At 47.9% G+C, this 27825-nt stretch overlaps 3 protein-coding genes across 3 annotated transcripts; 2 read left to right on the top strand and 1 right to left on the bottom strand.

Moving 5' to 3' along the window:
- Nucleotides 1–5465: 5465 nt before the first annotated feature.
- Nucleotides 5466–17470, top strand: LOC120654455 (serine/threonine-protein kinase STY46-like). Its single transcript, XM_039931991.1, has 16 exons — nt 5466–5969; nt 6088–6202; nt 6736–6821; nt 6945–7064; nt 13701–13755; nt 14052–14162; nt 14282–14332; nt 14708–14883; nt 14989–15096; nt 15340–15413; nt 15508–15683; nt 15774–15869; nt 15950–16030; nt 16121–16174; nt 16710–16844; nt 17030–17470. Exons 1-16 carry the CDS (start codon nt 5776–5778, stop codon nt 17099–17101), a joined length of 1704 nt encoding a protein of 567 aa, XP_039787925.1. The 5' UTR covers nt 5466–5775; the 3' UTR covers nt 17102–17470.
- A 426-nt stretch (nt 17471–17896) lies between these two features.
- On the top strand, nt 17897–21082 carry LOC120654454 (pentatricopeptide repeat-containing protein At2g17033-like; the record flags this gene model as incomplete). Its single annotated transcript, XM_039931990.1, has 2 exons — nt 17897–18256; nt 18613–21082. Coding segments are annotated over 2 exons (1518 nt in total), but the record flags the coding sequence as incomplete, so codon positions are not given.
- LOC120654453 (GDSL esterase/lipase At5g55050-like) lies at nt 19690–22081 on the bottom strand. Its single transcript, XM_039931989.1, has 5 exons — nt 21812–22081; nt 21511–21683; nt 20714–20947; nt 20236–20485; nt 19690–20110 (listed from the first exon to the last, which is right to left on the bottom strand). Exons 1-5 carry the CDS (start codon nt 22053–22055, stop codon nt 19890–19892), a joined length of 1122 nt encoding a protein of 373 aa, XP_039787923.1. The 5' UTR covers nt 22056–22081; the 3' UTR covers nt 19690–19889.
- Nucleotides 22082–27825: the final 5744 nt, after the last annotated feature.

The raw sequence follows: 27825 nt of genomic DNA, 5'->3' as shown, positions 1-27825 counted from the left end.
CAGACGGGAGGCGGAGATGCTCAAATGCAGATGGAGCGGAGAAAGAAAAAAGTGAAGGGGAAAAGAGAGTGGAGGCGGAGCATTGGGCCCACACATATGACGGAGGCGAAAAAAATCTACCGCTCGCATCAGAAGTTACAGTCGAATGTAAAATCATCATTGGGGTACAAGAGGTGCATTTTCTAGCTGTGTGTACATGGAGCCGTGATGGAGAGAGAGAGAGAGTACAATGGCGGCCTGCAGCCAGCAGTGCCCGGCCATACATTCTTGTCGAGTCGAGGTTGCGACGCGGCCAGTCGAGCCCGTCCAGTTGCTACCCCCTGCGGCGCTGCTAGCTAGAGTAGTGTGCTTCTGTCCGTTGAAAAAAAAAACTACTTTCTAGTCAACCCAAGTATGAGAGTGTTTAGTTGGTGAAAAAGTTTAGATTTGACTATTGTAGCACATTTTATTGTTATTTGATAATTAATGTTCAATTATATATTAATTAGTATTATTAGATTCATCTCATAGGAATCAGTTAGACTATATAATTAGTTATTTTTTCAACTGTATTTAATACTTCATGTATTTGTCCGAAAAATTCGATGTGACGGATACTGCGCAAATTTTTTTGGAAACTAAACGCACATCTCACGAGCTCGTAGGGCCACCCAACCAAGATCACACCGGCCACGTGTCATGCAACATGCATGTATCTTCCATATTCACAATAACTTTAATTTGGTGCTTATCTCATGCATGACGCTTGACGCGTGCATGCTATTAGTATTATGAATACTACCCTCTTACAAATATAGTCACATATACCAAGCTCTCAATACAAATACCTTGGAAAAAGGAATCACCGTGTATGATTTGCAGAAAGATTTCAAATTTCCTCTTAGTTTGGTTTTCATGCCTTATTTGTCTCAAGTAATGCTTTTGAGACATGCATATATATATTTGACTACTACTGCTTCCATCTATTTTTATAAGGCACACATTTATCAAGATTCGAATTTGCAATCTTTGACCGATAATTTGATTATTAATTTTTTGAATTTTTATAATGTACACTTATATGATTGGATTCGTAATCAAATATACTTTATCATGATTATAAATTATGATAAATAAATGGTCAAAATGTTATTTGGAAGATCATATCAAGTTATACTATGCCTTAATTATAAAAATGGATGGAGGGAGAGTACTCATAAGCTATATCATGTGCCCAATTATATATATCCTTCGAGTCTCAACCATTTTTGCTGTCTGATTTCCTAGCTAGCTGGTTGCATTATTGCCTGAAGGTTTGGTACTAGTACTCTAGTAGTATGTATGTATATATGTACACGTGCCTTCTAAAAATCAGACAACACTAAACCAGCGGATCCGGTGCTGCGCTGGAGTGCTCATCCATCGCTGAATAAATAATAGTAATTCAATTAAAGTACAAGCAAGCTATTTGAGACGCGGAGAACCGTCTACATGATCCGTCTCGACACACAAGCATATTCTAACTCTCATGTCATCATGTGGGCGCACGTAGCTAGCGATGCTTATCCTCGAATAAATTATTATTAACGAATTAACTAACCACATTCTTAATTAATACATTGGTGGATGTGCTGTGATGCGGCGGATCCTTCCTCCTCTAGGGTTTTTGAAAGCATACACATACACATGTTCATCCATGATGAAGTAGCTAGTCATTCGTGCATGACAATGACCCTAATATGCCGGGGCGGGACTGAGGGAGGCTGGTAGGGGCCCCGGTCCCTCTCAGCAAAGAGAAAACCATTGCATACTATATAATTTGTCAATAAAATTATACCAATTTTTTATAGAAAATTAATCCAAAACTAAAAGAAAGGTTGGCTTTTCTTTAGTATAACAACCTATTTTACCTCCTCTAACTTTTAGTCGAGGTCAATTTTCATCCCTAAATTTTCAAAATGACTGTTTCAGTTCATAACCTTTTTCATGCAGATCAATTTAGTTCTCCATTCTACTTATCTTGCCACGTTAGCATGCCATGTCAAAATCCAAGTGTTCCTATTTTTTAGCAGCAATGTATATTGGTTCACACATACTTCAAGATAACACAACAAAACTTTAACTTGTGTCTGCATGAATATTTTCACAAAAGGAACTTTTCTATTTGTATAATAAATACATTCCGATCAACTTGCTTCCTTAAAAATTGAACATTATTTTAGTTTCGTCGAGATAAAACTTTAATAATGATTGAATTTATAGAAATATTATTTTTTTATAAATCATAGCTTACTAGATATGACAACGCGTGCCAACATGGGATGCCACGTGGATGAAGGATTAAATTGAGCCGAATGAAAAAGTTTGAGGACTAAAATGGTCGTTTTGAAAGTTTAGGGACGAACTTAAGCTTTGGCTGAAAATTTGATAGTGAAATTGACTATTCCATATATTTTATCTGCCCTCCTTGAATTTTATCTCTAGTCCGCCACTGCTAATATGTATTTGACTCCATTTGATTTTATCCATGTTTTATCTCGACAAGGTTGGGTATTAGTTTTTAAAGTGACTCATAGCGTGTTTTACTAATCTACTCTCTTCTCGTGTTTTCTTCTTTTCTCTTCTTCAGCTTTATTAAGCTTTTACCTTTTTCCATCCTCTCCATGTTTTTTCCAAACTCTAACGAGTCTAATGATTCTCCTTCTGGAATGTAGTATGCGAGTCATGAACTGATGATAGTGCTTTTCTTATTAGGCTGACCACCATGGATGTTCTTCTTGTTTTTCTTTTGAGGAATCTTCTGGTGATTGGAAAGGTACCTTTCCTATTTTGGTAAGATAACAAAAGATACCGGAAGGTATCTTTGCTATTTTGGTACCAATTGGTATTTTTTTAAGGTACCTCTTGATACCTCTTATGTCTCAACCGTCAATTTTAGTCTAATAGACAAACCTCATTTATTTTAACCATCGTAAAATTTCTCCTTTTTTTACTATAGCTAGAAAATGCAATTAAAATGTCGAGCATTTGTTTGACAAACATAATGTAGTAGGCGAAATTCTAGTAAAATCATGCTTGATAAGTGCGAAGATGAGGTTTTAAATTTCAAAATTAAAAGTTTATTACCTATTTTAAAAATTTATGTGTTTGTTGTATACAAAAGATAAAAATAAAATAAAGAGGGGGAGGGGGCATGGCAAAAGCTTTGTACGGAAGATGAATCGAAGTTCTTGCATGCAAGCTTTCTAGCTATAGCACGCTTGTAAATTAGATAGCAATCATAATTTTTTTTGGTGAAATGGGTGATATGCCTTTAGCGTGAAATTTATTATAAGCATAGAAAAAAAGGTAAACACATGAATCACCCACAAAGGGACCGAGCCGTAGCTCGGTTGGTGAGAGCTCCATGTGCGGAGGCACCAATCGTCGTGTGATTTCCCACCAGATGCTGAGGCGTGCGTGTGGTTGTTGACGCGAGATGATCACACACCAAGTCCAGGAGCTCCGTACGCCAAGTTCGGACTGCACTAGATTTGAATCAAGACGTGCCAGTCAATTTGACCTGTAAATTGACAATGAAACAGCAAACAGTCAAATTCAAGAGTGTATCGGTTGGATTTCTGAATCACTCTTACGCGGGGTATCGGCAAGGCCCTGCCGATACAGAAGACGACAAAAGATCGGGTATGATGAGCGTGTAATAGAAACGATCTGCAAGAGATCGGCAATGAGTTGCCGATGCCGATAAGCAACTAGACGGCTAGATCTAAAGCCGACACGTGCCGGGTAACAATGTACAAACCCACGAATGTATGGATATGGACAAAGCTAAGCTTATGATTCAATCTAATCGGTTTTACAGGATTTATCATGATAAACAAGTAGCTTACAGCCGATTAAATAGATCACTAAGCCGGGTAGTTTGTGAATGAATCTAAACGAGAAAACAGCGATGCACCCGAGATCAAAGCTTAGATAAATTCGATAAATTTTGAATAGATCTAAACGAAACCACAACGATGCGCCCGGAAGCTAAAGCTCAGATTTACTCGGTAAACGAAGACTTACCAACAAATCAAGTCGCTCGAATGTGAGGCGTTCTTGATCAGCTTGAAAGAACTCGCGAAAAGAAAAAAAGATGGCGAAGTCGCCGACGAGAAAGTAAATTGCAAGTAGAGTAAAGTTTGTTTGTTTGGATGTGTATCAATCTTTACAATAGTCGGGTTCATATTTATACCCCATATTAACACAATCCTAGCCAATTACGGCAAAACACAATTCTATCTTAAGAAATCTACTTTAATAAACAAAACACACCGCCTTCCAAACCGAAACCGTCTCGTATCAAAACTTGCCCAAAAAATGCTGAGACGCCTGATCGGCACCAAACCGTGTCCGGTCCCTTTCTTCTGCGCACCATCATCATTTTCAACCTGGTATTCCTTACTTTCACCAATCTCTTGACACGTGCCAAAAAACGGTGTCAACAGTGGTGTGAGTGGCTTAGTATGGCACGTCCCGAGACTATTCGCGTAGTTTCGTCTGCGTTGAGACCGGTCAGCGTCGGTGCATACCTAACCCCTTACATGACCAAATAGGAGAAAATAAAACTAGTGATTTTAAACGCCAATTTTGACACCAAAAACAACTTATTATTACGGGAAACACAAGTTTTGATTTTACCCGATAAAATTAAAGAAGGTCCATGCCATTTCTTTTGGTGATGTAGTATCTTGAGTCTGGGTTTCATGAACTTAATTACTGAAGTACCGAGCTAGTGTTAGCTGGTAGACACTCATCCATGCAGGTGCTCAAGTTCCAAAAAACAGATATGGAGATCTATAAACAACTGTTGCCCTAGCTAATACTTTACAATATCCTTTTGATTTATTTAAACAATCATGCCCTGTTATGACGACGCTAAAAATCCATACTACTCCAAGTTGGGGGATCAGCTCGTTGGGTGTCCAGGAGGGATGTACCTGCAGCTAATGCTAATCTGAGAGATGGACACTGGCGGAGCTAGGTGTAGATTAAATTGGACTATGGCTCCCTCTTGTCATGCAAAATTTCCGTTAGATGAACAATAAATTTAACATAATTTATTGGTTTAGCACTTCAATTACCAAAGGCTACCCCCTGATTTATGTGTCTTAACCAACGCATTATTACCACCAAACACAAAGGTCATGCTTATCTGCAGGTTGCAGGGGCCTTGTAGACCTAGCAAATATACATGTTTTGTGTGTGGTGCTTGAGTGTTGTTGAACAAGAACAAGAAGCAGGAGAAAAAAAATGGCTTTCTAGCTAGCTTGTCGTCCCTGTAATCAGCTTCCATTCTCCACATCACATTTGACTCCACGATTCTTTAATATATTTATCATGGGCATCCAAATCCAGATCGACATCCACCTCAGACAACCTTATCTCTCCAAAAAATGTTTCCTCCAAATTTTGCCCAATTTCTCCCCCCAAATGGCCAAATCTACTCCGATTTCTTTACTTCCTCTTTATTAACCTTGGATCGACCTTGGTAAATTTAATTTCGCCCCTTAATCCAAGCTCTCCGCCACTATGGCTACTTCTTCTCCGGATCCGCCACGGCGTCCGTCTCCGACTCACTACTCGCTGCCTCTCCATCGCTATAAAGCTCTCGCCTTTGTCGCCGTCTCTTCACGTGCGCGCCACCACCTTCCATGCAAGGGCAGTAGCAGCACGGCCGTCTCGTGCCTGCGCAAGCCGCCTTTCTCGATTGACTCGATCGCCGCCGCCGTTCGCCGTTGATTAATCAGATCCATGGCCGTGGAGGATCCCCCGGCGCCGGCGCCGGCGCGGCAGTCCGAGGCCGGCGCAGGGGGTCGGTGGACGGACAAGCGCGGCCGCCGCCTCGAGGTGTACAACGAGGTGCTCGCCCGCCTGCGCTCCGCCGCCGAGATCTCGCCGGCCTTCGAGGACGCGCTCTGGGCCCACTTCCACCGCCTCCCCGCACGGTGAGCTGCTCGATTCCTCGGCCTCGCCACTGGGATTTATTTCCCGCTGTGATCTGCAGCCCGCTGGCCGTTGCGCCGTGCTGTTGCCTCGCCTGACGCCGCGGGTTCCCTTGCGCAGGTACGCGCTGGATGTGAACGCGGAGAGGGCGGACGACGTGGTCACGCACCAGCGGCTGCTGGAGGAGGCGCGCGACCCGGAGCGGCGGCCCGCCCTGTCGGTGCGCGTCGTGCAGGTCAGAAATCCACTACTCACTCATCGTATTCGCATACACTGTCATCACATGCAGGCTTGCATAGTTGCATGTCCCACACGCGTCGTTCTTCATTATTTGCTCCTCGATCTCGTTCAGGAATCTATGCATCGTCTTCCGAGTTCTGTCCATACCGAGTAACTTGTTCCATCATACATAGATACCGAAGAATAGAGCTCGCAAGCAAAGATGCCATTTTTAGGATGCTGTTATTTGTTCCTGGAGTTTACGCACTCCTTTGACATGATCTGTCATACCAACGAGTAGAGCTTATTGTAGGAGATGCACCTTTTTCTTGTTCTTGTTCTCACTTCAGCATTATGTACAATCTCAGACCTGTTGTCCTGTTCGATGGTGCCAATGGTGCCAAAGTTTTTGAACGATGGTGCCAAAGTTGGAGATTACAAGAGCTTGCATCATTTGTTTTTTTGTTAAAGGAATTTCTTGGATTAAGCTGATATATATGTATGATTTCTGAATCAAGCAAATTGATTGATTTCATGCTTGCTCATCAGGTTTCTAGGATTATTGATGGTGATATGGGTGATTCTCTCGATCCTGACATGGAGATGGTTACTTCTAATCACTTGCCGAACCAGTTGTACGTATGATCTATATATTTGTAGATAAAATTTATCTGGGTGTACCAGTAGCTTTCTATATATTGATTTAGTTCTTCGTGTTTTTTCGTATGTTAATGTTGTGATTGTGTACAATTCTTCAGGATCCACCCACCTCCTGCATTTGGTTCTTCCTCCAATCTAGAGGTGCTTGGGCTTGAAACAAGTGAGGGTGATGTAAGAAGCGCCAATGATACAGATCACAGTGTACATCTCATTTCCAGGTAAATAACTTCCGTTTCAGTATATATATATATATATATATATAACGTCGTGGTGCTTGCTTTACAATTTATTCTTTCAGTTTAGCATTTCCACTCCTTGGGAAAAGAAGTAGCATTTTTGATTTATTGGCAGGTTAACAACAAAGCGATTCACCTTTTTGGATCTCAATTGATGTTTGTGGGATTTTGGTGTTACAATTTTGAAAATGACAAATATGGCTATATCGTGTTAGTACTTGCCTTCAGAAGAATGTAGTGCTGGTCTATGCTTTAACAGATGATAGCAGTAGATGTTAGAAGCTCAATTCTAACTCTCATTGAGCTGAGAGGATGACAATGAACTTGGGGCAATTTTCTGGTTTTCTCATATTCACAAACTCAAAGCCATGCCAACCCAAGGGGCTGGGGATACATACTTATAGGCAGCCAAGGCAGGCAGCCAAAGCTTGCTGCAGCAAAAGATGCTAAGATGCTAGTCAACAGAACTAAAGCTAGATGCTGTCCTAGCAAACTGACTGTCCTAGCAAGATGCTGTCCTAGCAAACTGAAATATGCTAAAGGAATATATGCCCTGGTCCTTGCAAGGACTCTATGCCTTATCCATCCAGCACAAAGACTTATCCATCATTCTCCCCCTAAGTCTTGTGCGTCGTCTTGTGGGAGGATTGGACCATCCCGGTCCTGGAGCAGAGCTCAAGGAACTTGATCCTCCCAAGGGGCTTGGTGAGCAGGTCTGCAAGCTGGTCCTTGGTGTTGATGTAGCTTGCCTTGATGCTCCCGTCCTCCAAGCAGCCTCGGATGAAGTGGTACCTCACCCGGATGTGCTTGCTCCGTTCATGGAAAACGGGGTTCTTCGCCAAGGCCAGGGCGGACTTGCTGTCCACCCTGAGCTCCACTGCTCCAATGTCTCTGCCGAGTAGATCACCCAGCAGTCGAGCGAGCCAGAGCGCCTGAGTCGACGCAGTGGAGGCCGCTATGTACTCGGCCTCGCAGCTGGACAAGGCCACCACCTGCTGCTTGACCGACTGCCAGCTAACGAGGCACTCGCCAAGGAAGAAGAGGATCCCGCTCGTACTCTTGCTGGTGTCGATGTCGCCGGCGTGGTCGCTGTCGCTGTACCCGACGAAGTGTGCCGCCCCAGGGCACCTCGGGTAGTGGAGACCGTGGTCGAGAGTCCCCGCAACATAGCGGATGATCCTCTTCACGGCCTGCTGGTGCTCCGTCGTCGGTCGCTGCATGAACCGACTGACGTAGCCGACGGAGAACGCCAAGTCCGGCCGTGTGTGGGCGAGGTAGCGGAGGCTCCCCACAAGACGCCGGTACTGAGTAGCGTCCACCTCCTCCGCCGTGCTGTCACGGCTCAGCTTCAGCCTCTCCTCCATCGGAGTGAGGGCTGGGTTGCAGTCGGTGAGCCCAGCGAGCTCGACGACGCGCTTGGCGTAGGCGGTCTGTCGAAGTGTGATCCCGGAGTCGTCCTGGTGCACCTCGATCCCCAGGTAGAAGGAGAGAGGCCCCAAGTCGCTCATCTGGAAGGTGGCCTTCATCTCCTCCTTGAACACTGCCACCTCCGCATCCATCCTTGGTGCCGGTGATCACCAAGTCGTCGACGTAGACACCCACCAGCAGGGCATTGCCTCCTTTGCCCCGCCGGTAGATGGCCGCCTCGTGCGGGCTTTGCTCGAAGCCCATCCCCTTGAGCGTGGAGTCCAGCTTGGCGTTCCACGCCCTCGGGGCCTGCCGCAAGCCATAGAGGGCCTTGCGCAGACGTAGCACCTTACCCTCCTTGCCGGGGATCGCAAACCCCGGCGGCTGGTGCACGTAGACCTCCTCCTTCAAGTCGCCGTTGAGAAACGCCGACTTGACGTCCATGTGATGGACACGCCAGCCCTCCTGGGCAGCTAGCGCAAGGAGGAGTCGCACGGACTCCATCCGTGCCACGGGGGCGAAGGCATCGTCGAAGTCGACTCCCTCCCGCTGCACGAAACCTCGTGCCACCAGGCGAGCCTTGTGCTTGACGACGGTGCCGGCCTCATCCCTCTTCAGCTTGAACACCCACTTAAGGGTGATCGCGCGGTGACCGCGAGGGAGATCAGCAAACTCCCAAGTGCGGTTCTTCTCAACCGCGTCAATCTCCGACTGCATCGCGGCACGCCAGGCCGCGTGTCCCTCGGCCTCTGCGAAAGACCGAGGTTCGCCATCGTCGCACGCGAGGTGCAACTGCGCCTCCAGGTCGTGAGGCACCAGTCCCGGCACCGGCTGGTCACCGAGAAGGTCCTCCATCGTACGGTACCGCAACGGCTCGCCGTCATGGTACGCGTCGACGCGCTCCTCGTCGTGAGAGAGCGGAGTAGCGAACTCCACCGGACTGTGCTCAGCACGAGCAGGTGTCGAAGTAGACGGGCCCGGAGGAGTAGCTATCGGTACTGGAGTGTGCGGCGTCGCCGGCTGTGGTGGTGCAGCCGAGGAACTCGGCGCAGCCGGAGTCGTAGCGGAAGGGCGTGGTGCCACCGGTGTGGCGGGCGCCGGAGTCGGTGGAGGCTCGGGGACCGGGGTAGGCACGCTCGGCGAAGAAGAGCTGCCTACTCCCCCAGCTCCCTCGAAGTGGACGTACTCGACGGTGAAGTCGTCGTATGTCGGAGCCGAGCCGTCGTCCACCGCCTTGTCCCACGCCCATCCTCGCCCTTCGTCGAACACAACGTCGCGCGCCGTGCGCACACGCTGTGTCTCCGGGTCGAGAATGCGGTAGGCCTTCGAACCCGCCGCGTAGCCGATGAACACTCCCGGAGTGCTCCTGTCGTCGAGCTTGCCGATGTGGCCAAGCTCCTTGGCGAACGCGAGGCAGCCGAAGACCCGCAGGTGGGAGAACGCCGGCTTGCGCCCATGCCAAGCCTCATACGGCGTCATGCCGTCGAGTGCCTTGGTGGGCGAGCGGTTGAGGATGTAGACGGCCGTCACCACCGCCTCTCCCCAGAAGACAGCCGGCATCCCCCTCTGCTTGAGGAGGGCCCGGGCCATCCCCACAACCGTCTGGTTGCGCCGCTCGACGACGCCGTTCTGCTGCGGGCTGTACGGCGCGGAGTAGTGGCGCTGGATGCCCTCATCCACGCAGTACGCTGCGAACTCGGCCGCCGTGAACTCGCCGCCGTTGTCGGTGCGCAGCACGCGCAACTTGCGGCCGCTCTCCGCCTCCGCAGCAGCCTGAGCACGCCTGATGGCGTCCGCAGCCTCTCCCTTGCTGCCGAGGATCATCACCCACATGAAGCGGGAGAGGTCGTCGACGAGCAGCAGGAAGTAGCGCCGTCCTCCTGGTGTGACCGGTGTCACCGGGCCACACAAGTCCCCGTGTATGAGCTCGAGCCGCTCCTTGGCTCGAAAGCTCGCCTGCTGGGGGAAGGAGTGCCGCCTCTGCTTCGTCAGCACGCAGACGTCGCAGAGCTGCTCCACGTGGTCGAGGCACGGGAGGCCTCGCACCATCTCCTTGGCGCCGAGCCGCTTCAGGGCCTCAAAGTGGAGGTGCCCAAAGCGCTCGTGCCACTGCCATGCCTCGTCGTCCCTGCGAGCTGCAAGACAAAGAGGCTGGGCCACCCCGACATGGAGGATGTAGAGGCGGTTCTTCCCTCGAACCACCCTGGCGAGAAGCTGGCGACGGTGGTCCCAGATGCGGAGGACCCCGCTGTCGATCACCACACGGGAGCCGCTCTCATCGAGCTGCCCAAGGCTGATGATGGAGTTCCGCAGCGCCGGGATGTAGTAGACTCCGGTGAGCATCCGGTGCTCTCCGGACTTGGCGGTGAAGATCACGGAGCCCACGCCCTTGATCTCCACGGCGGAGGAGTCCCCGAACCTGACGGAGCCACCTACGTCGACGTCCAGGTCGGAGAAGAACTCCCGCCGCCCGGTCATGTGGTGCGTGGCGCCGGAGTCGAGGTACCAGCCATCGACCCTGTCGTCGTCGGAGCCGTTGCCGAGGAGAACTCGGGCACGCGGCTCGTCAAGGTGGAGTAGAGCGGTGACAGGCGGTGGCGTCGGGTGCGGCTCCATGTCCCCGTGGAGTAGGAACAGAGCCGGCTCATCATCCGACTGGGCCTCCGCGACGTGGGCTTGGCCCCCACGCCTCCGCTGCGGGCAGTCCCTGGCCCAGTGGCCGGGCCTGCCACAGTTGTGGCAGGCGTCGTCTCGTGCCGCATTGGGCCTGTCAGCGGCGCCGCCCTGAGCATCTCCGCGGGCGCCACCCTCGGCGCGCCCTCGTGCCCCGGCTTGGGCACCTCCGCGCCCCTTTCGCGGCTTGCCGCGCTTGCGGCCACCTGTCGAGGAAGAGGGCTCCCCCCTCCTCCTGTCACCGCGCCGAGCCTCCCACTGCTCCTGAGTGAGGTGGAGCTTCCCACCGATGGAGATGCCTCCCGAGGGAGGCTGTGGCTCGTCGCTGTCGACGACCTTGAGGCGACCTATTGCCTCCTCGATCGTCATGGTGGAGAGGTCCAGCAGAGACTCGATCGAGCGAGCGGTCTGTCTGTACCTCTCGGGGACGCAGCGGAAGAGCTTCTCGACGGCTCTCTCCTCGTCGTAGGTGTCGTCGCCGAACTGCACCACCTTCTGCAGCAGAGTGTTGAGACGGAGGGCGAAGTCATCAACATCCTCACCTGGCTTGAAGGCCAGGTTCTCCCACTCCTTGCGAAGTGCCTGGAGAGTGGTCTTGCGGGCGCGGTCGCTGCCGATACGTGCCGCAGCGATGGAGTCCCAGGCCTCCTTGGCAGTTCGCTTATTGGAAAGCGTGAACTGCATCTCGGACGGGGCTGCTGCGATGAGAGCATCTAGCGCCCGTCGATCCTCATCGTAGCCGACGTCGCCGTACCGGACTGCCTCCCACATGTGCCGCACCTGGAGCTTCACCTCCATGACTGCGGCCCACTCGACGTAGTTGGTCTTGGTGAGGGTGGGCCACCCACCGCCGGGACCGACGTCCCTGACCACCGCCTGGAGGCCGGGGGCGCCGCCGCGCGCACCCCAACCAGGAGCGCCGCCACCGCCCTGCGCGCCGCCGCCAGGGGCGCGGCCGCCGCCGCCAGGGGCGCCGCCTCCGCCCTGCGCGCCGCCGCCAGGGGCGCGGCCTCCTCCGCCGGGTGCGCGGCCCATTGGACCGTCGCCGGGCGCACCGCCAGGCGCGCCGCCGTCCAGGCAGCCGCCGGGCGCACGGGCCCCTGGACCGTCGCCGGGCGCGTCGCCGTCCAGGCCACCGCCGGGCGCGCGGGCCCCTGGACCGCCGCCGGGCGCGCCGCCGTCCAGGCCATCGCCGCCGGGGTGGGCTGATGCCCACCGCGTGGTCCGCTCCCGCGCTCTCTCCCTCTCCAACTCCTCAAGGTCCTCGTCGGCGGTGGCGTCGCCGGCGATGGAGCCGCTGAGGCTGCCGCGCAAGGTCTCAACCTCGACCTCCGCCGCACGCGCCGCATCCTCTGCCTCCTCTGCTTCCACCTCCGCCCTGGCCGCTGCCAGCTCCGCTGCAGCTAGCCTGGCCGCCCTCGCCGCTGCTGCAGCGGCTTGAGCCGTCGCTCGCCTGCGCTCCTCTGCCGCGGCGAGCTCGGCGTCTCGCTGGCGCCGTGCGCTCGAGGCGACCGAGCGCTGAGACGGTGCGTCGGACATGGCGCGCCTCCAAGGGGCTGTTGCGTGGAGAGGGGGAAGGGAACGGGGAAGAAGCGGCTGGTGCAACAGCAGCTGCTGCTGCAGTTGCTGGAGCTGCTGCTGCTGCTGGTGCAGCTGCTGCTGCTGCGCTAGCTGCTGGTGGTGGTGGTTGGGCTGCTACAGAGGCTTGGGAAGGGGAGGAGCAAGAGATATCCAACCTACAGGAAAGTACGGCTCTGATACCAGATGTTAGAAGCTCAATTCTAACTCTCATTGAGCTGAGAGGATGACAATGAACTTGGGGCAATTTTCTGGTTTTCTCATATTCACAAACTCAAAGCCATGCCAACCCAAGGGGCTGGGGATACATACTTATAGGCAGCCAAGGCAGGCAGCCAAAGCTTGCTGCAGCAAAAGATGCTAAGATGCTAGTCAAAAGAACTAAAGCTAGATGCTGTCCTAGCAAACTGACTGTCCTAGCAAGATGCTGTCCTAGCAAACTGAAATATGCTAAAGGAATATATGCCCTGGTCCTTGCAAGGACTCTATGCCTTATCCATCCAGCACAAAGACTTATCCATCAGTAGACAGTATTATTCAATAATGCCAATCTGTATATCGGCTCCAATATGACTGGAATGTTTCTTTATAAACCCCCTAAAAAATGTTTCTTTAAAAACAATGATTTTAGTTGTTAGGTAGGATATGTACAATTTAAACTGTATACGAGACTTGGTTGGGGCCTTGGGGGTGGAAATATCCCCAACAAGGTCTGTACTCTTTACCCACCTGAGTCCTGAGTTAGCATCTGTGTTTAGTTCTGTTTTGATTGTGTAGTTTGGAATTGGTAAGTGATCTGTGGTCATGCTAGGAGGCCTGCATTTGTCCCGAGTACATAACCTAAAAGGAAAGCCAATATTATTTAGGGACATAAAGAGCTTGTTGATAACTTGATATGCAAACAGTTTGAGAAGGTAATTCTCTGCTAATTGATAATTCTCTTTGTTCTGAATCTTGCAGGCCTATGCATGAGATAACTTTTGCCACGGTTGATAAGCCAAAGCTGCTTAGTCATGTAGGCAATCTTTTTCATCCTTGGAATAATGTGAAATTCTCAGACAAAGCTACTCACAATCAGCCAATGCTTACAGTTAATAGGGATAGCGAAGTTCAGTAAATCTAGAAGCTAACATGTAGTTAACAAACATAATGAATGAAACTATATATTTTATTAAATATTGATAATAGTATAAAGAAATTAACAATACACAGTAAATCATTTGAAGTCACATTAAGTCACTTCTATAAAGAGACCATTGTTCAGCGACTGCTTGCTGGCTTACCCTATGTCATCTATACACTTATTTGCAGCTGACCTCTTCACTTGCTGAGCTTGGTCTTGACATCCAAGAAGCACATGCATTTTCAACAATTGATGGCTACTCGTTGGATGTATTTGTTGTCACTGGGTGGCATCTTGGGGTACAGAGCTGCTCTTTGCTTCATGACATCGTTGCAATTGATTATTTGCTTTTTAAATACTCTATTAGTTCAGCAATGCTTATGTTGTTAATGATAATTTCTTTTCCTGCAATTTCCAGAGTACCGAGCAGCTACAAGGAAAGTTACTTCAGAAATTTCACAAAGTTGAGGTACTCCGTACTCCTTTCCCTCCCATTCTTAGTTTATCAAAGCAGATCACACATTGGAATCTAATAATTTAAATAATATTTTTAATTTCCCTTAAAGAAAGAAAATTAAAAATCTTGCTTTATTCTGTTGGTGTATATGTGAGCCCATGTCTAGAGGCCCATGTATAGGAACTATATATCCCACCCTTCTAGGGTTTGGAGGAATACAAGCCATTATTTTCTCCTACATATTCAAAGATCGATGACACCAAAATAATAATACTTTAAATGTTACATATGCACACCAGTGCTTCTTAAAACATTTACTCTGATGTTCTGAAATTACAAGCAAGTGTTGCAAGCATTTAACTAAGGTAAGTTAGCATTTGTGTACAGGCACAGGCTTGCCCTGTATCTAGCACGTCATCACCATCATCAGAAGGTTGGGAAGGTGGAGCAAGTGTGCCATCTACTAGTGTGGAAATACCAACAGATGGTGCAGATGTTTGGGAAATTGATCTAAAACTGCTCAAGTTTGCAAACAAAGTTGCTTCCGGATCAAATGGCGACCTGTAAGCTTAAGTTTCCTTTTTTGAAGTAAAGTTTACTTTTATTAGTCACAATAAAGAGGAAATAATAGAAAATTCAGAGCTTTATTTGATACTTGGCTTCCATAGGTACCGTGGATCATACTGCAGTCAGGATGTTGCCATCAAAGTAGTGAGGCCTGAGCGCATCAGTGCAGATATGTACCGAGATTTTGCACAGGAAGTGTACATTATGAGGTTAGTTTGAAATTATTTATTGACAGTAGCTTTACTGAAATGGTTCCATCTCAATTTGTTGTTTATTGACGTTAGCTTTACTGAAACGGTTCCATCTCAATTTGTTATGAATTTGTTGTTTATTGACATTAGCTTTACTGAAACAGTTCCATCTCAATTTGTTATGAATTCAGTATTGAAGATCTCAAATCATATTTAGGCTCGTAATTACGTAGTTGTTTCTTGGTTTATACATGCTTGCAGAAAGGTTCGTCACAGGAATGTTGTGCAGTTTATCGGTGCCTGTACAAGACAACCAAACTTATATATTGTAACAGGTATACTACAATTAAATCCATCTCTGTAGTAGACATGGCAAAAGTTTCTTGTTTGATTCCCTTACACCTTTTTTCTCGCATATCCTTTTTTTAGATTTCATGTCAGGAGGGAGTGTCTATGATTACCTCCATAAAAAGAACAGCACTTTCAAGCTTCCAGAAATAGTGAAGGTGGCAATGGACATCGCTAAAGGAATGAACTATCTGCATCAAAATAACATAATTCACCGTGACCTCAAGACTGCAAATCTTCTCATGGATGAAAACAAGGCCAGTTTTTTTTTCACAAATTCGTAATTGAAAACTTGAAAATTGATCTTTGCACTAGATCTCAAAACTTAAAAGGCATATATTTTGCAGGTTGTCAAGGTTGCAGATTTTGGTGTTGCTCGTGTGAAAGATCAATCTGGAGTGATGACTGCAGAGACTGGAACTTACCGTTGGATGGCACCTGAGGTGCACATCATCCACATGCATATTTCATATAAGAAAGTAAAGCCTATAATGACTAACATACAGATGCTATTGAACTTCAGATCATTGAACATAAGCCTTACGATCACAAAGCAGATGTTTTTAGCTTTGCAATTGTTCTGTGGGAGCTGCTAACTGGCAAGGTATTGACATGATTAGTCTCTCAATTTCTCTTACTTTTAGTTAGCATATAGTTATCTGTGAAGTTTGATGATAACTGTTCAATTTCTCAGATCCCTTATGAGTACCTAACACCACTGCAAGCAGCAATAGGTGTTGTTCAGAAGGTAAGAGCATTGAAACATCTCTGCTTGGTTTCCACAGTTACATTAGTACTAGACTGCCCACAAAGGGTTTACCTTGATGGAACCCATAGACAGCTGCATGTAGAAGGTGTATTTCTTTAGTTCTTATTTTAGGTAAGGGCATGTGCAGAGACTTGGGAAGAGGGAGGGGTGCAATTCTTTTTAGGAAGAGTCTTTTACAAGTGAATGCCACCTGTGCTCAATCAAGGAAGAGTCATTTAAATACCGGATTGTCTTTCTTTGCTGTGCATTTGTTTATTAATTATACAATGTTATATGAACAAGTTCACTGTGCACACAAGTTGAACCAGCTTATCCAGGACCAGGTTATTTTTTCTTTTCTTTTTTTTTTTAAAAACACAGGTGAAACTGCTATACTTTTGTTCCAAAGCTTACAAGTTTTTCTATAGATTTTTTTTACAGTTCATAGTAGTTTGGGTAAATTTTGACTTCGTTGATCATATTCTTCACTTACCCATTATGAAGAACTCAATTCACCCATGTGCATTCTCTGCAGGGCATTAGGCCGACAATCCCAAAAGACACCCACCCCAAGCTCGTCGATTTGCTTCAGAAATGCTGGCATAGAGATCCAGCTGAAAGGCCTGACTTCTCCGAGATACTGGAAATTCTTCAGAGACTCTCCAAAGAGGTCAGCCCTCTGCATTTTTGGTTCTCACCACCAGTTTATCACATGTCTACATATAGTTATCATGATTTTCTGTAACTCAAAAAGTTGGTCCCTGCTAAACTTGGCATTGCTATTGTTTCCTGTCGAATGTTATGCTATACTGAACTTACAACCATGATTCTCAGTCTCACCTCACTTTGGAACAGGTGGGAACTGACACTGAGGGTCGCCACAAAATGAAGACAGGCTTTCTTTCAGCACTGAAGAGAAATCACTGAAGAGCACAGAATACTCGAATGTTGGTGCTTGATGCATAGTGCAATTGCAGCATAACATCCTGCTGGAGGAACATGCCTTGTAGACTGTAGTATAGTGTCAATCAGTCATAACATATGTAACCGTAGCTGTTTTGCGCTTTTTTGGCAAATCTACTTCGTTTTCTTCCTTTTCTTTTCTCACCCCTGTTAATTTTTTGTTCTAGTTTGTTGAAGACACTGGCCTCAACCTTTGTGTATTAATAAGGAAGGTGAGAATGGTGGGAATTGTAGCTATCCTATGTTGTCTGGTTTCTTTTTCCCTGTACTTGGAACACAGTCATTATGAAACAAAATAATCTAATGGTGTTCCAGGGTGGTTTGTACTGATTACCACAGGTTTCTCAACACCAGTGTATACATCAATCAGCTGTACATGTTTTTCAAGAATTCTTTTTTCCTGAAATTTTAATGGGCCCATAGGACTGTAAAAGTATGCGAAAGTTCACATACGTACTTGCCAAAGCATGATGAAGACACTGAGTGATGAAATTGGGGGTCCATTCAGTTGATAGACCGTTCAGTATCCGTTTTGTCCATTCAGTTGAATGTCTCTTTTAAAAATTTCATGCATATGCTATCAGAGGATTTCAATGTTTATTCTTGCGCACGTTTTTCAAGGTGAATTCAAGTGACTACGCAGAAGAAAAAAAAGTTGAATTCAAGCAGAGTATATTGTATTTTTTTGAAATAAAAAGCGGAGTATATTGTACTTGAGCTGTATTTCAGAAGTTGTATGTAATGTAGGGCCTGTGCTGATATACGATATGGCATCGTCATCTCATATTCTCATCCGATTCCAAGACAGAGGACTGCTCCGCCGCCACCACCGTCCAACCAGCAATGCCAGCGGTGGCGTTCCTATCGGCGCCGGCGTCTGCCGCGGCTGCGCGGCGCCGGAGGTTCTCCCCCGCGGCTTCGGCCTCGCTGCGCCGTGTCGCGTCGGGCGGGGGCTCCAGCTGGCGCAGCGAGCGGCGGCTCATGTCGGAGCTGGAGCGCACGGTCACGGCGGGCGCGGCCGAGCGCGTCATCCGCAGCTACGTCGGCACCAAGTCGGAGCGCGCCGCTCTCGCCGCGCTCTCCAGGCTCCTCATGGATTCCGACCCCCTCGCCATCCCGGTAAATCTGACGTCTTTCTGGTTAACCGTGCCAAGAAAACTGCTTCATTTTTTTCCCCTGTATAATTTGGTGAGATGTGTATAGAAAGTTGATGCCTGTCCTTGTTAGTAGCATTGCAATCTAGTATGAGCGACCAATACAACTTCGGCTAGTTATTAGCTTTGAATTCGAGTGGTTGTAGTTGTAGTGCCTTTTCCCCTTTTCATTCATGATGGACTGTCATTTCATAATTTGTGCATGTGCATGCCAAGGACATTTTGAAAGATCTAACCTTGTTGAACTCTACTTCAAAATGAGTTATGCAGTAAAATCATAACCTGATTCGTCATAAACTGTGATTTTTATTGTTATTGCAGTTCTATGAGGCAGTCACTCAGGCCCGGTGGTTCAAATGGAGTTCTATTCATGCTGCTGCAGTTGCTGCCTTGCTTGAAGTCAATGGGAGCCCTGGAGAATCAAGGTCCCTGATCTCTGACTCCATCTCGCAGCACCTTCAGTCCACTGATGAGGTTGCCCTCTTCTACTGTGATCTCATGGCTGCTTTCTCCTCGCACGGGCTGAAAGATCGGGCGGTGGATTTCTACACTGAGCTACGGTCTATGCCACACACTGGGCGCAAGGCCTACATGGCCATGACAAAATCCTTGTGCCTGATGGGTCTGGCCAGTGAGGCAGAGGAAGCACTTAGGGAAATGGTCTCTCTCGGCTATCAGCCCGAAGCTTTCCAGTTTGGATTGGTTGCAAAATGCTACGGCAAGTCAGGCTCGATAGTTGAGATGGAAAGGGTTATTGCATCCATGTCAGATGCTGGCATCCGCCTGGGCACCGGCGCAGCGAACATTGTGCTTTCATGCTACAGCTCGTGCCGTGATCATTCCAAGATGCTGGTATGGTTGAAGAAGATGAGAAAATTGCGCATTGCACCAACTGCAAAAGCATACAACTTTGTGCTCAATTCATGTCCCACACTTGCTTTGGTGGTTCAAGAGCTGGACCCTTCACTCCCACTGTCAACAGCAGTGTTGGTCAAAAAGCTCAAGTCTGCATCTACCCTAGCATCAGAAGCTGAGCTGGTGCACGAGCTTCTGGCCTCCTCATCGGTGCTGGACAAGGCAACCAAATGGTCTGATACAGAGGTGAAACTGAATCTGCACGGGTTCAGTACAATTGCAGCCTATGTGTTGATGCTGCAGTGGGTGGATGTGATAAAGAGTCGCACATTACCGATGGAGGTGTCTGTGGTGTGTGGCATTGGGAAGCACAGCGATGTCCGAGGTGAGCCCAAAGTGCGGGAGCTAGCACAAGAGGTTCTGAGCCGAATGGGGAGCCCCCTTCGGCTATCCACAAGGAACAAAGGGCGTCTCGTGGCAAAGCGAGATAGGGTGACTCAATGGCTTGACAGCTTTCCAGTGCTTGAGGAGGTCACAGATAAATTACCTGACGCAACGAGCCAACAACCATTTGTATTTACGCTTTTCAGAAAACTTGGACAATTTTTTTCCACCCTTGTGTAGGTTTTCAGATGAATTGCAAGGTAGCTCAGCATCTTTGCTATGCTGTAGAGTGTAGAATAATAGTCTACATAAGGTGCTCAAAGAAGTGTTGGCCTAATCCTTGTTCTGATGTTGGAGTATTATGCCTCAACGAGCTGCTTGATGCTGATGGGACTGACAAATTGCGCTGGACCATCATAGAAGACAAGGCTCGCAAACTTGTAAGTAGCCTGGGTAGGGTGCAGGAGGTCCCAGAAGAGGTACTTGCTGCGGTCACTGCAGCAGTTGGAGCTGGGGATGCACCCTCTCTCAGCATTGAACCTGCCACCACCACAGCATGCGCTCTTCACCTCCTCCAACCCTGCAGGCAAAAAGTGAGCAACGCTGCAGAAATACAGGAGAAAGAGGCGGCTAACCACTGCTATTACAATGTCTGGTGTGTGGGTTTCATATCCAGAATACTCCTGCTCATTTTTTGCAACTTACCAGCAGCATGTGGGTTTTTAATCAGACTAGAGAGAAGCTCATAGGCGCTGGAAATGGAGTACTTTATGCTCTGCATTTCTAAGCTGAGATTGCTGAACAGGTCCCTGATTCCATCATTCAGTCTCTTCGCCAACTGATTCAATGGCTGAACGCATTCTCCGGTTGGGTTCTGACTTCTCAAGTATGGACAGCACCCAATTAGTGGCACATTGGTCACCGCGAATTTCCTTGCTCCAGAATTGTACAATGTCTGCAGCACACCAAATATACAGTTATGGTTGATAAAGAATCGACTTATTTTGTCAGTACTTCAAGCCTTGTGCGTTGATTTCTAACTTGTGCCTTCAAGTATGATTAAATGAAGAAGCAGTTCAGTTCAGATGTGGTTTTGTTTCAGAGGTGCAAATTTTGAGTCACTTGCTAGGTACCATAGCATATGGATTTGTCTGCGTTGAAGAGAATTGATTAGTATTCTTACTTTGACATGGCTATCATATGTGGAGATCATAGCTTCAGAGAACTGTTGAATGGTGGTGGAGTCCGGTGATCTGTTCTGTGAGAAGAAGTCAAAGGCATCATTCGCCCCGGCACTTATGAGGAAGATTGATTTTGACAGCAAGGCCGACACTCTAGCAGCGCCAATTCTGGTTGACATCTGATCTTTGAGGTCTGAGAAGTACTCTATCTGCTGCGTCATGCTGATTGTAGATCCCTGGTGTAAATGCCATTCAGAATTTTTGGCTTTAATATTTACGTTCCAAATACTAATATTGATACCTTCTACTGTTAACTGATGTACTAGCAATTTAAATTGGAAAGGGGTAAAAAATGTATTTGATGTCATAAATGTGCTTCACCAAATTTATGAGCTGAGTACAGAGTACAGACGCTGTTATTTCGGCTGAAGTTTTGTGAACAGTCTTTTCATCTTTAGGTAGTAACGAATCACTTGATGTACAGCTACAATTAAAGGTTTACCTACCAAAAAGTGTCTTCAGTCCTCGTCACACATTTATATACTTTTTTTTATGAAAACACACATTTATATACTTGAAGTGTACGTACCATAAAGGCAGGCTAAGCCTACATTTGCTAAAAGCTTTTTTTTTGTTTTGTTAGAACTGAATTTGCTAAAAGCTTCCTAGACAGCGAAAACAAGTTAACTGAGAATTTGTCTAATCAGATATTAAGCACTTGTCACCTAAAGTATCTGTATAAGGACAAGATCAAGTCTCAAAAGCATGAAAGAAGTGATGCGAGGTGAAACAGATATACAGTGGAATCAAGAAGACCAGAGCCTCCAGAAGCAAAGTTAGCTCCGGTGGTGTAGGCTGCTGCAGCAGCTGCCATCGTCATGTTCTTCCTGGGCACCTCACTGCTGCTGTTGGCAGCAGTGGCCATGAGTGAGAGGTAAGCCGGTGGGCTCCTGCTGAACCCCATAGCAATGGCTGCAAATTTCATCATAACAATAAGAACATAAAAAAACATCTATTCAACGCAGTTTTGCTGCATTAATCTGTAAGATGTGTGCATGCGCGTTGCAGTTAGGTATTACAGTGGGCACTGTGTTGCTCACCGATGAAGTCGACGCCGATGAGGCCGTTGCTGAACCTGCCGGTGGGCTTGCCGCCGGGGAAGTCGACGCCGTTGTGGGGGAAGTCGGCCCTGGCGATGCTCCACGGCAGGTAGTCGTTGTTCCCCACGTCGGCCGTGGAGTCGCCGAACACGTACATCGCCGGAACCTTGGCCCCGGCGGCCCCACTCGCCGCCGCCGCCACAAGAAGCATCAGGTGCAGCGCGGCAGCTCGTTGCACGGCCATGGATGGCCAGAAGCCGGGTAGTGTGTTGTCAGTGAAGTGTCTCAGCACGATCCAGCAGGCATGTGGGCACATTTATATGGATGTGGTTGCACCAGTAATAATTTAATTTACCAGAGGTAAGTAAAAAACACTCAACTAATCGAATGAATTGATCGTTAGCTGTCACGCTCCGTCTGTGCTGTGCTAGTGATGCCATTGCCATTGACAGTGCGACTCCTCGTAGCTGGTTACCTGCTGCTCTGTTACCGATTCATTGTGCTCTTTTGGTACTCAAGTAACTAGCACAAGGCCAAAAAAAAAGTCGAATTGTTTGCTCTGATGTACCAATGAGAAGTAATTTTGAGGATACGATACAAACAAAGACCTGATTTTTGAGAAGTATATTTTGCTGGGTATAAAAAGTGAGTGAGATAGAGCTCTGACTAGCTATGAGGAAGCAGGTCAACATATAAAAACTACATTATATTAACCAATATATGCAGTGTCAACATATACTTCATGGTAGATTCAATGAAACAAATGCAATATTGTGAATATTATTATTTCTTTCCAGAAGTTTGGTCAAAGTTTATCAAATTTGACTTAAGACTATGATGTGTAAATAAAAATAGAAGAAGTAGTTTCAGTTGATGATTCATCATGTCAATTATGTAAGTCCATGATGACGGTCAATATGATCCAAGATTTCAGCGCACGGAGAGAAAAATAAAGAATGATCCATTCATGCAGGCAGCGATTGTATATTATATAATATATATACATTATTTGCTGGCCGGGTACACATATAGAGCAGTAAGGTAATATAAAGCGGAGCGGAGATGGATCATGAGGTGATGGCGGGCTTGTCTTCCGGTTCCGGTGTGGTGCAGCAGTAGCAGGCCAAGGCGTCGCACTTGCCGCGGACGAAGCCCGGGGCCAAGCCCTTGCAGCACTCGTTGCACTTGCCCGGTCTGAAGCAACTCGCAGCGCACTCAAACAGGTTTTTCCCAGCTCCCAAGACGCAGGGGTCATCTGATACTCCCGCCACCATCATCATGTTGGCCTCCTCCCCTGCATCGCATCGCATCGCATCGCATCGATCATGTGGTATGTAATGTATCCATGGCGGTGGCCGGTGGCAGAGCAGCTAGCTAGCGGCCGGGGATAACTTACGTGATGCGATGAGGATGACGGTGAGCAGGAGGATCAGTGTCGTCTTCCTCCTCGCGCTGCGCGCCTCCATTGCTGCTGGATCTGATCGATGAGTATGTGCAGGACGGAAGATAGATGTTCAGTCTAGCTATCGTTGTCATCTATACTTCATCTCCGCCTACTTATATATGGTCAGGTCAGGTGTGTATATATGGTCAGAATCGCACTTACCATTTTATTCTGAAGAAATTAAAGGTAGTACATCAATGTCTGGTGGACCAATTGGCTGGATTCCATTCATGTACATATATATACTTCCATAGAGATTAGAATCTCCTTAATATTTGTTCGAAAAAAAAGAATCTACTTAATTATGTTATTTACTCCCGCTATTAATTTATAGGCTGAATTGTCTCGGTTTGATTTCCTTCCTTACAGGCCGGTTAATATTTGAGATTTTGTCGGGTACGTCAACAAACTGTAATTGGAGGATCAGGCTAAGAACAACTCCAACAACTTCTCTATTCTGATGGATTAGCTAAAAAAATAGAAAAACTAGAAGAATGGGTATCCAACAACTTAGCCAACCAACTCGATTATCTATCCTCATCGCCAATATCATCCCTCCCGGGAGGCAAAAATGCCGAAGCCATCGGTTCGGTATCCTTCCGATTCCTGTGCGTCAAATGAATGGTTCGTCATGCTGATGTGAATTTCAGGGATCACCATCCCCGTAATGGCAGATGTAATGGAGATAAATAAATGTTCCGGTGATTGGAAGGTACTAATAGTACCTACTTAATGTTATTTTTTTCTCTTATTTTTTTCTAACCTTTTGATTTGAGATAGATTAATTAAAAGAGTTGAAACATAACTAAAGGATATTTGAGCCATTGTTTATTTTTCCGTGCAGGAGGCTTTGTCAATCGCCCTCCGTGCAGGCCCAAGTCTGATGTGCGCCGCGTGGATAGCTGAGGATCCAACACACGCGAGGAACAGGCTCTTTCGATGACGCTCACTCGGATGACAGCTCGGCTCGGATGGCAGACGCCGCTCTAATCTTATACAATTTTTTTCCTGAAACAATTGGGCAGGAGCTCTGTCTTTCAATTAAGAGGAAAATAGTTTAGAAGTAGAAGAATAAAAGGAGAAAAAGGGCCACACACCCTTGCCGTGCAGCCTGGGCAAAAGTCCAAGGCGCAACACACAAGCACGGAAGCAAAGTAACACAAAGACTCAGACAGGAATTAAGGAACGTGCCCGCTTGAACTGCTCTAAGCACTCTTTTGTCCTTTTAGCTACCTGTCGTGCCGTTGAGTGGATGTTGTCGAAGATACGGTAGTTTCGCTCTTTCCACAAATTCCACATGATGTAGATGGCCATTCCGTTGAAGTCCCGCCTTCCGATCGGTCGGCACTCTCGAAGCTGTCGTCTCCCACCCCTCAGCAATGCCAGCATGGTCACCTGGTGGGTTGTTCTGGACAATCATGAAGTTCTCCCAGGTGGCAACCTGAGTCCAAACCGCCTTGGCGAAAGGACAACGCAAACAAAGGTGTTGTCCAGTTTCCAATGGCCCATTATAAAGCACACAAGATTGTCAGGCATTATAAAACAAAGGTGTAGTACTTTAGGTTTCTTATACAATTTAAACTAAAAATATTAAGAACTAAGTTGGATTGTAAAGAGAGCATTATGGTCATAGAAACATTGAAAGAATCATCTCCACAGGGAGTCGAAACCTAAAGTATTACTTAAGCTCTTATAACCACTAGCCTTACATACCAGTTTTCTCGTTTGTAGAACCATTGAAAGTACTACTAGGCTCTTATAACCACTATATGCAACGGCATCATTATAAATGTTGGAATACCCCTACATCAATGTTTGTAAATGCACGTTAATTCCTTTAACAACATTGACAGATTCTTACAATTGACATATATCAGGGCCAGTGGTAGATAATTAAATCCCTCAAAATTCTCGCAGAGCATTACATGGGCAGATGCTCAAGGTAAGGGACTGACAAACTGTGCTGGTTGTGTTCAGCTGGCTTGCCGGCTTGTGTTCATCTGGAGTCCGTTCCATTTGTGTTGTAACCGAACCAATTTCTACTTCGTCTTAATACAATGATACGCTGCGCGCGTATTCGAGAAAAAAAAACAAACTGTGCTGGTCCATCATAGAAGGCAAGGCCTGCAAACTTGGAAGTAGCCTGGGTAGGGCGCAGGAGGTCCCAGAAGAGGTACTTGCTGCGGTCGTTGCAGCAGTTGGAGCTGGGCGTGCACCCTCTCTCAGCACTGAACCTGCCACCACCGCAGCATGCATTCTTCACCTCCTCCAACCCTGCAGGCAGAAAATGAGCAACACTGCAGATATACAAGAGAAAGAGGTAGCCAGTAACAGCTATTACAAAGTCTGACCTGTTAATTTCATATCTGAAATACTCCTGCTCAGTTGTTGCAACTTACCAGCAGCATGCGGGTTTTTAATCAGACTAGAGAGAAGCTCATAGGCGCTGGCAATGGAGTACTTCATGCCCTGCATTTCTGAGCTGAGATTGCTGAATAGTGAATAGGTCCCTGATTCCATCATTCAGGCTCTTGGCTAACTGATTCAATGGCTCAACAGATTCTCCGGTTGGGTTCTGACCTCTCAAGTATGGACAGCACCCAATCAGTGGCACATTGATCATGGCGAATTTCCTCGCTCCTAAATTGTACAATGTCTGCAGAACAGCAAATATACAGCTATGGTTGATAAAACATTTACTTGATTTTTCAGCACCCAGGCCTTTTTCTTATAGTTCTGACTTGCGCCTTTGAGTATGATTAAATGAACAAGTATGTTCTGTTCAAAATGTTCAGATATGATTTTATTTCAGAGTTGCATATTCTGAGTCACTTGCTAGGTACCATAACACATGGATTTGTCAGCGTTGAAGAGAATTGACTGGAGTTCTTACTTTGACATGGCTATCATAAGTGGAGATCACAGCTTCAGAGAACTGCTGAATGGCGGTGGAGTTCCGTGATCCGTTCTGTGAGAAGAAGTCAAAGGCATCATTGGCCCCGGTGCTTATGAGGAAGACGGATTTTGACAGCAAGGCAGAAACTCTGCCTGCACTCAGGCGTTGTTCCCCACGTCGGGCGTGGATTCGCGGTGGTAGTGTGTTGCACGATCCAGAAAGCATGTGAGCATCTTTATATGGATGTGATTGCACGAATAGGTGATTGGAAAGAGGTTAGTAAACAACTCTCAACTAATGAACGTGAAAAATGAAAATTGGATCATTAGCTGTCACGTAATCAAGTTCCGTTTGCGCCAGTAATGCCATTGGCAGATGGTTACAGTGCTTCCATCTTATTGTGAAAGCACATCATGTTCAGGAACTGTTCTACAGCCCCCCCCCCCCCCCCCCCCCCCCCCAAAAAAAAATCATTGTGGGGAGCAAGGCAGGCAATGAAAACAATGTTAACTGATGGTAAGAGCTAATTTGAGGTTCATCGCTGCATTTGATAATTTGGTCTGAAAGATAATAATATCATAATAGAAGAACCTCTCGTCGAGATTGCATGCATACCACCACGTAACACACATCCACACTGACATAATTTAAAGATTCTACTTAATTAGACTCGACGCACTACAAACTCTTTTTGACCAACAACCTAAGGAACACACCAGACTTATCAGGAGAGATTCGTTCAGACAGCATAAAAATAGATCATAAGACCTTTCCTAGGCCACAAGACTCAGTAATCTTGTTAACAAGCGCAGCAAACACCTTTCTTATGAGAGAGAAAAAGTACGACGAAGTCGGTGTTGGTGTATATTGAGCCCATGTGTATAGAGGCCCATGTATAGGAATTATATATACCCACCCTTCTAGGGTTGGAGGAATACATCCATTATTCTCTCCATCATGTTATCATTAGCCTAGGGTTAGGGTTCCTTTCTCCCCTCCCACATCTAGCAGCCAGCACCACCAGCCGCCGCTGCCCCTCTCCACCTTCCCTCCCCTCTCCTCTTCCTCTCCCTCCTCTGCTCCCGTTTGCGCAGATCTAGGCGCCTGGGCTGCCGGCGCCCGGGCGCCGACGCCTGGCTTTCCCGCCGCCGCCGCTCGGCCCTGGGCCTCCCCGGCCGCCGCGCTGGTCCTCCCCGAGGGCGTGCCGGTCGCGGGCGCCGCCGCGGGTGCCGCGGCCTCTTCTGCTCTGGGCGCTCCTCTGCTCCAGGCGCCACTGGGGCCGCGGCCGCCCCCGGCACCGCCACAGGGGCCGCCGCCGGCGCATGGGCCGCGGCAGCAGCCACCTGCCGCCCTGGGCCCCCTGCAGTCCGATGCCGCCGCTGCCACCGCAGCTGCTGGCGCGGGCACCGGGGCTGCGGGGCCCAACAGCGCGCCGCCGTCGATCCGGCCGATCCAGCCGCCTCCGCTGCGGCCCACCGCGCTGTTGTCGCTGTGGGCAAGCAGCCCGTTGTCGATGCCGCGCCCGGTGCCGCATGGTCTGGCCTCGGGATGGCGCCCGAGGATGCGCCACTCGCCGCCGCCGCCCTCCGTGGGCAGCAGGCCGACGCCGCTCTCGCCGCGGCCCTCCTCGCCGCCAAGTCGGAGGCTTCGGCGGCCCAGGAGCGGGTCCGTGCG

Source organism: Panicum virgatum, chromosome 1N (genome assembly GCF_016808335.1).
Source record: "Panicum virgatum strain AP13 chromosome 1N, P.virgatum_v5, whole genome shotgun sequence".
Taxonomy (NCBI): Eukaryota; Viridiplantae; Streptophyta; class Magnoliopsida; order Poales; family Poaceae; genus Panicum; species Panicum virgatum.
Note: the sequence above shows the minus strand (reverse complement) of the source record. Positions and strands in the feature narration are given on the sequence as shown.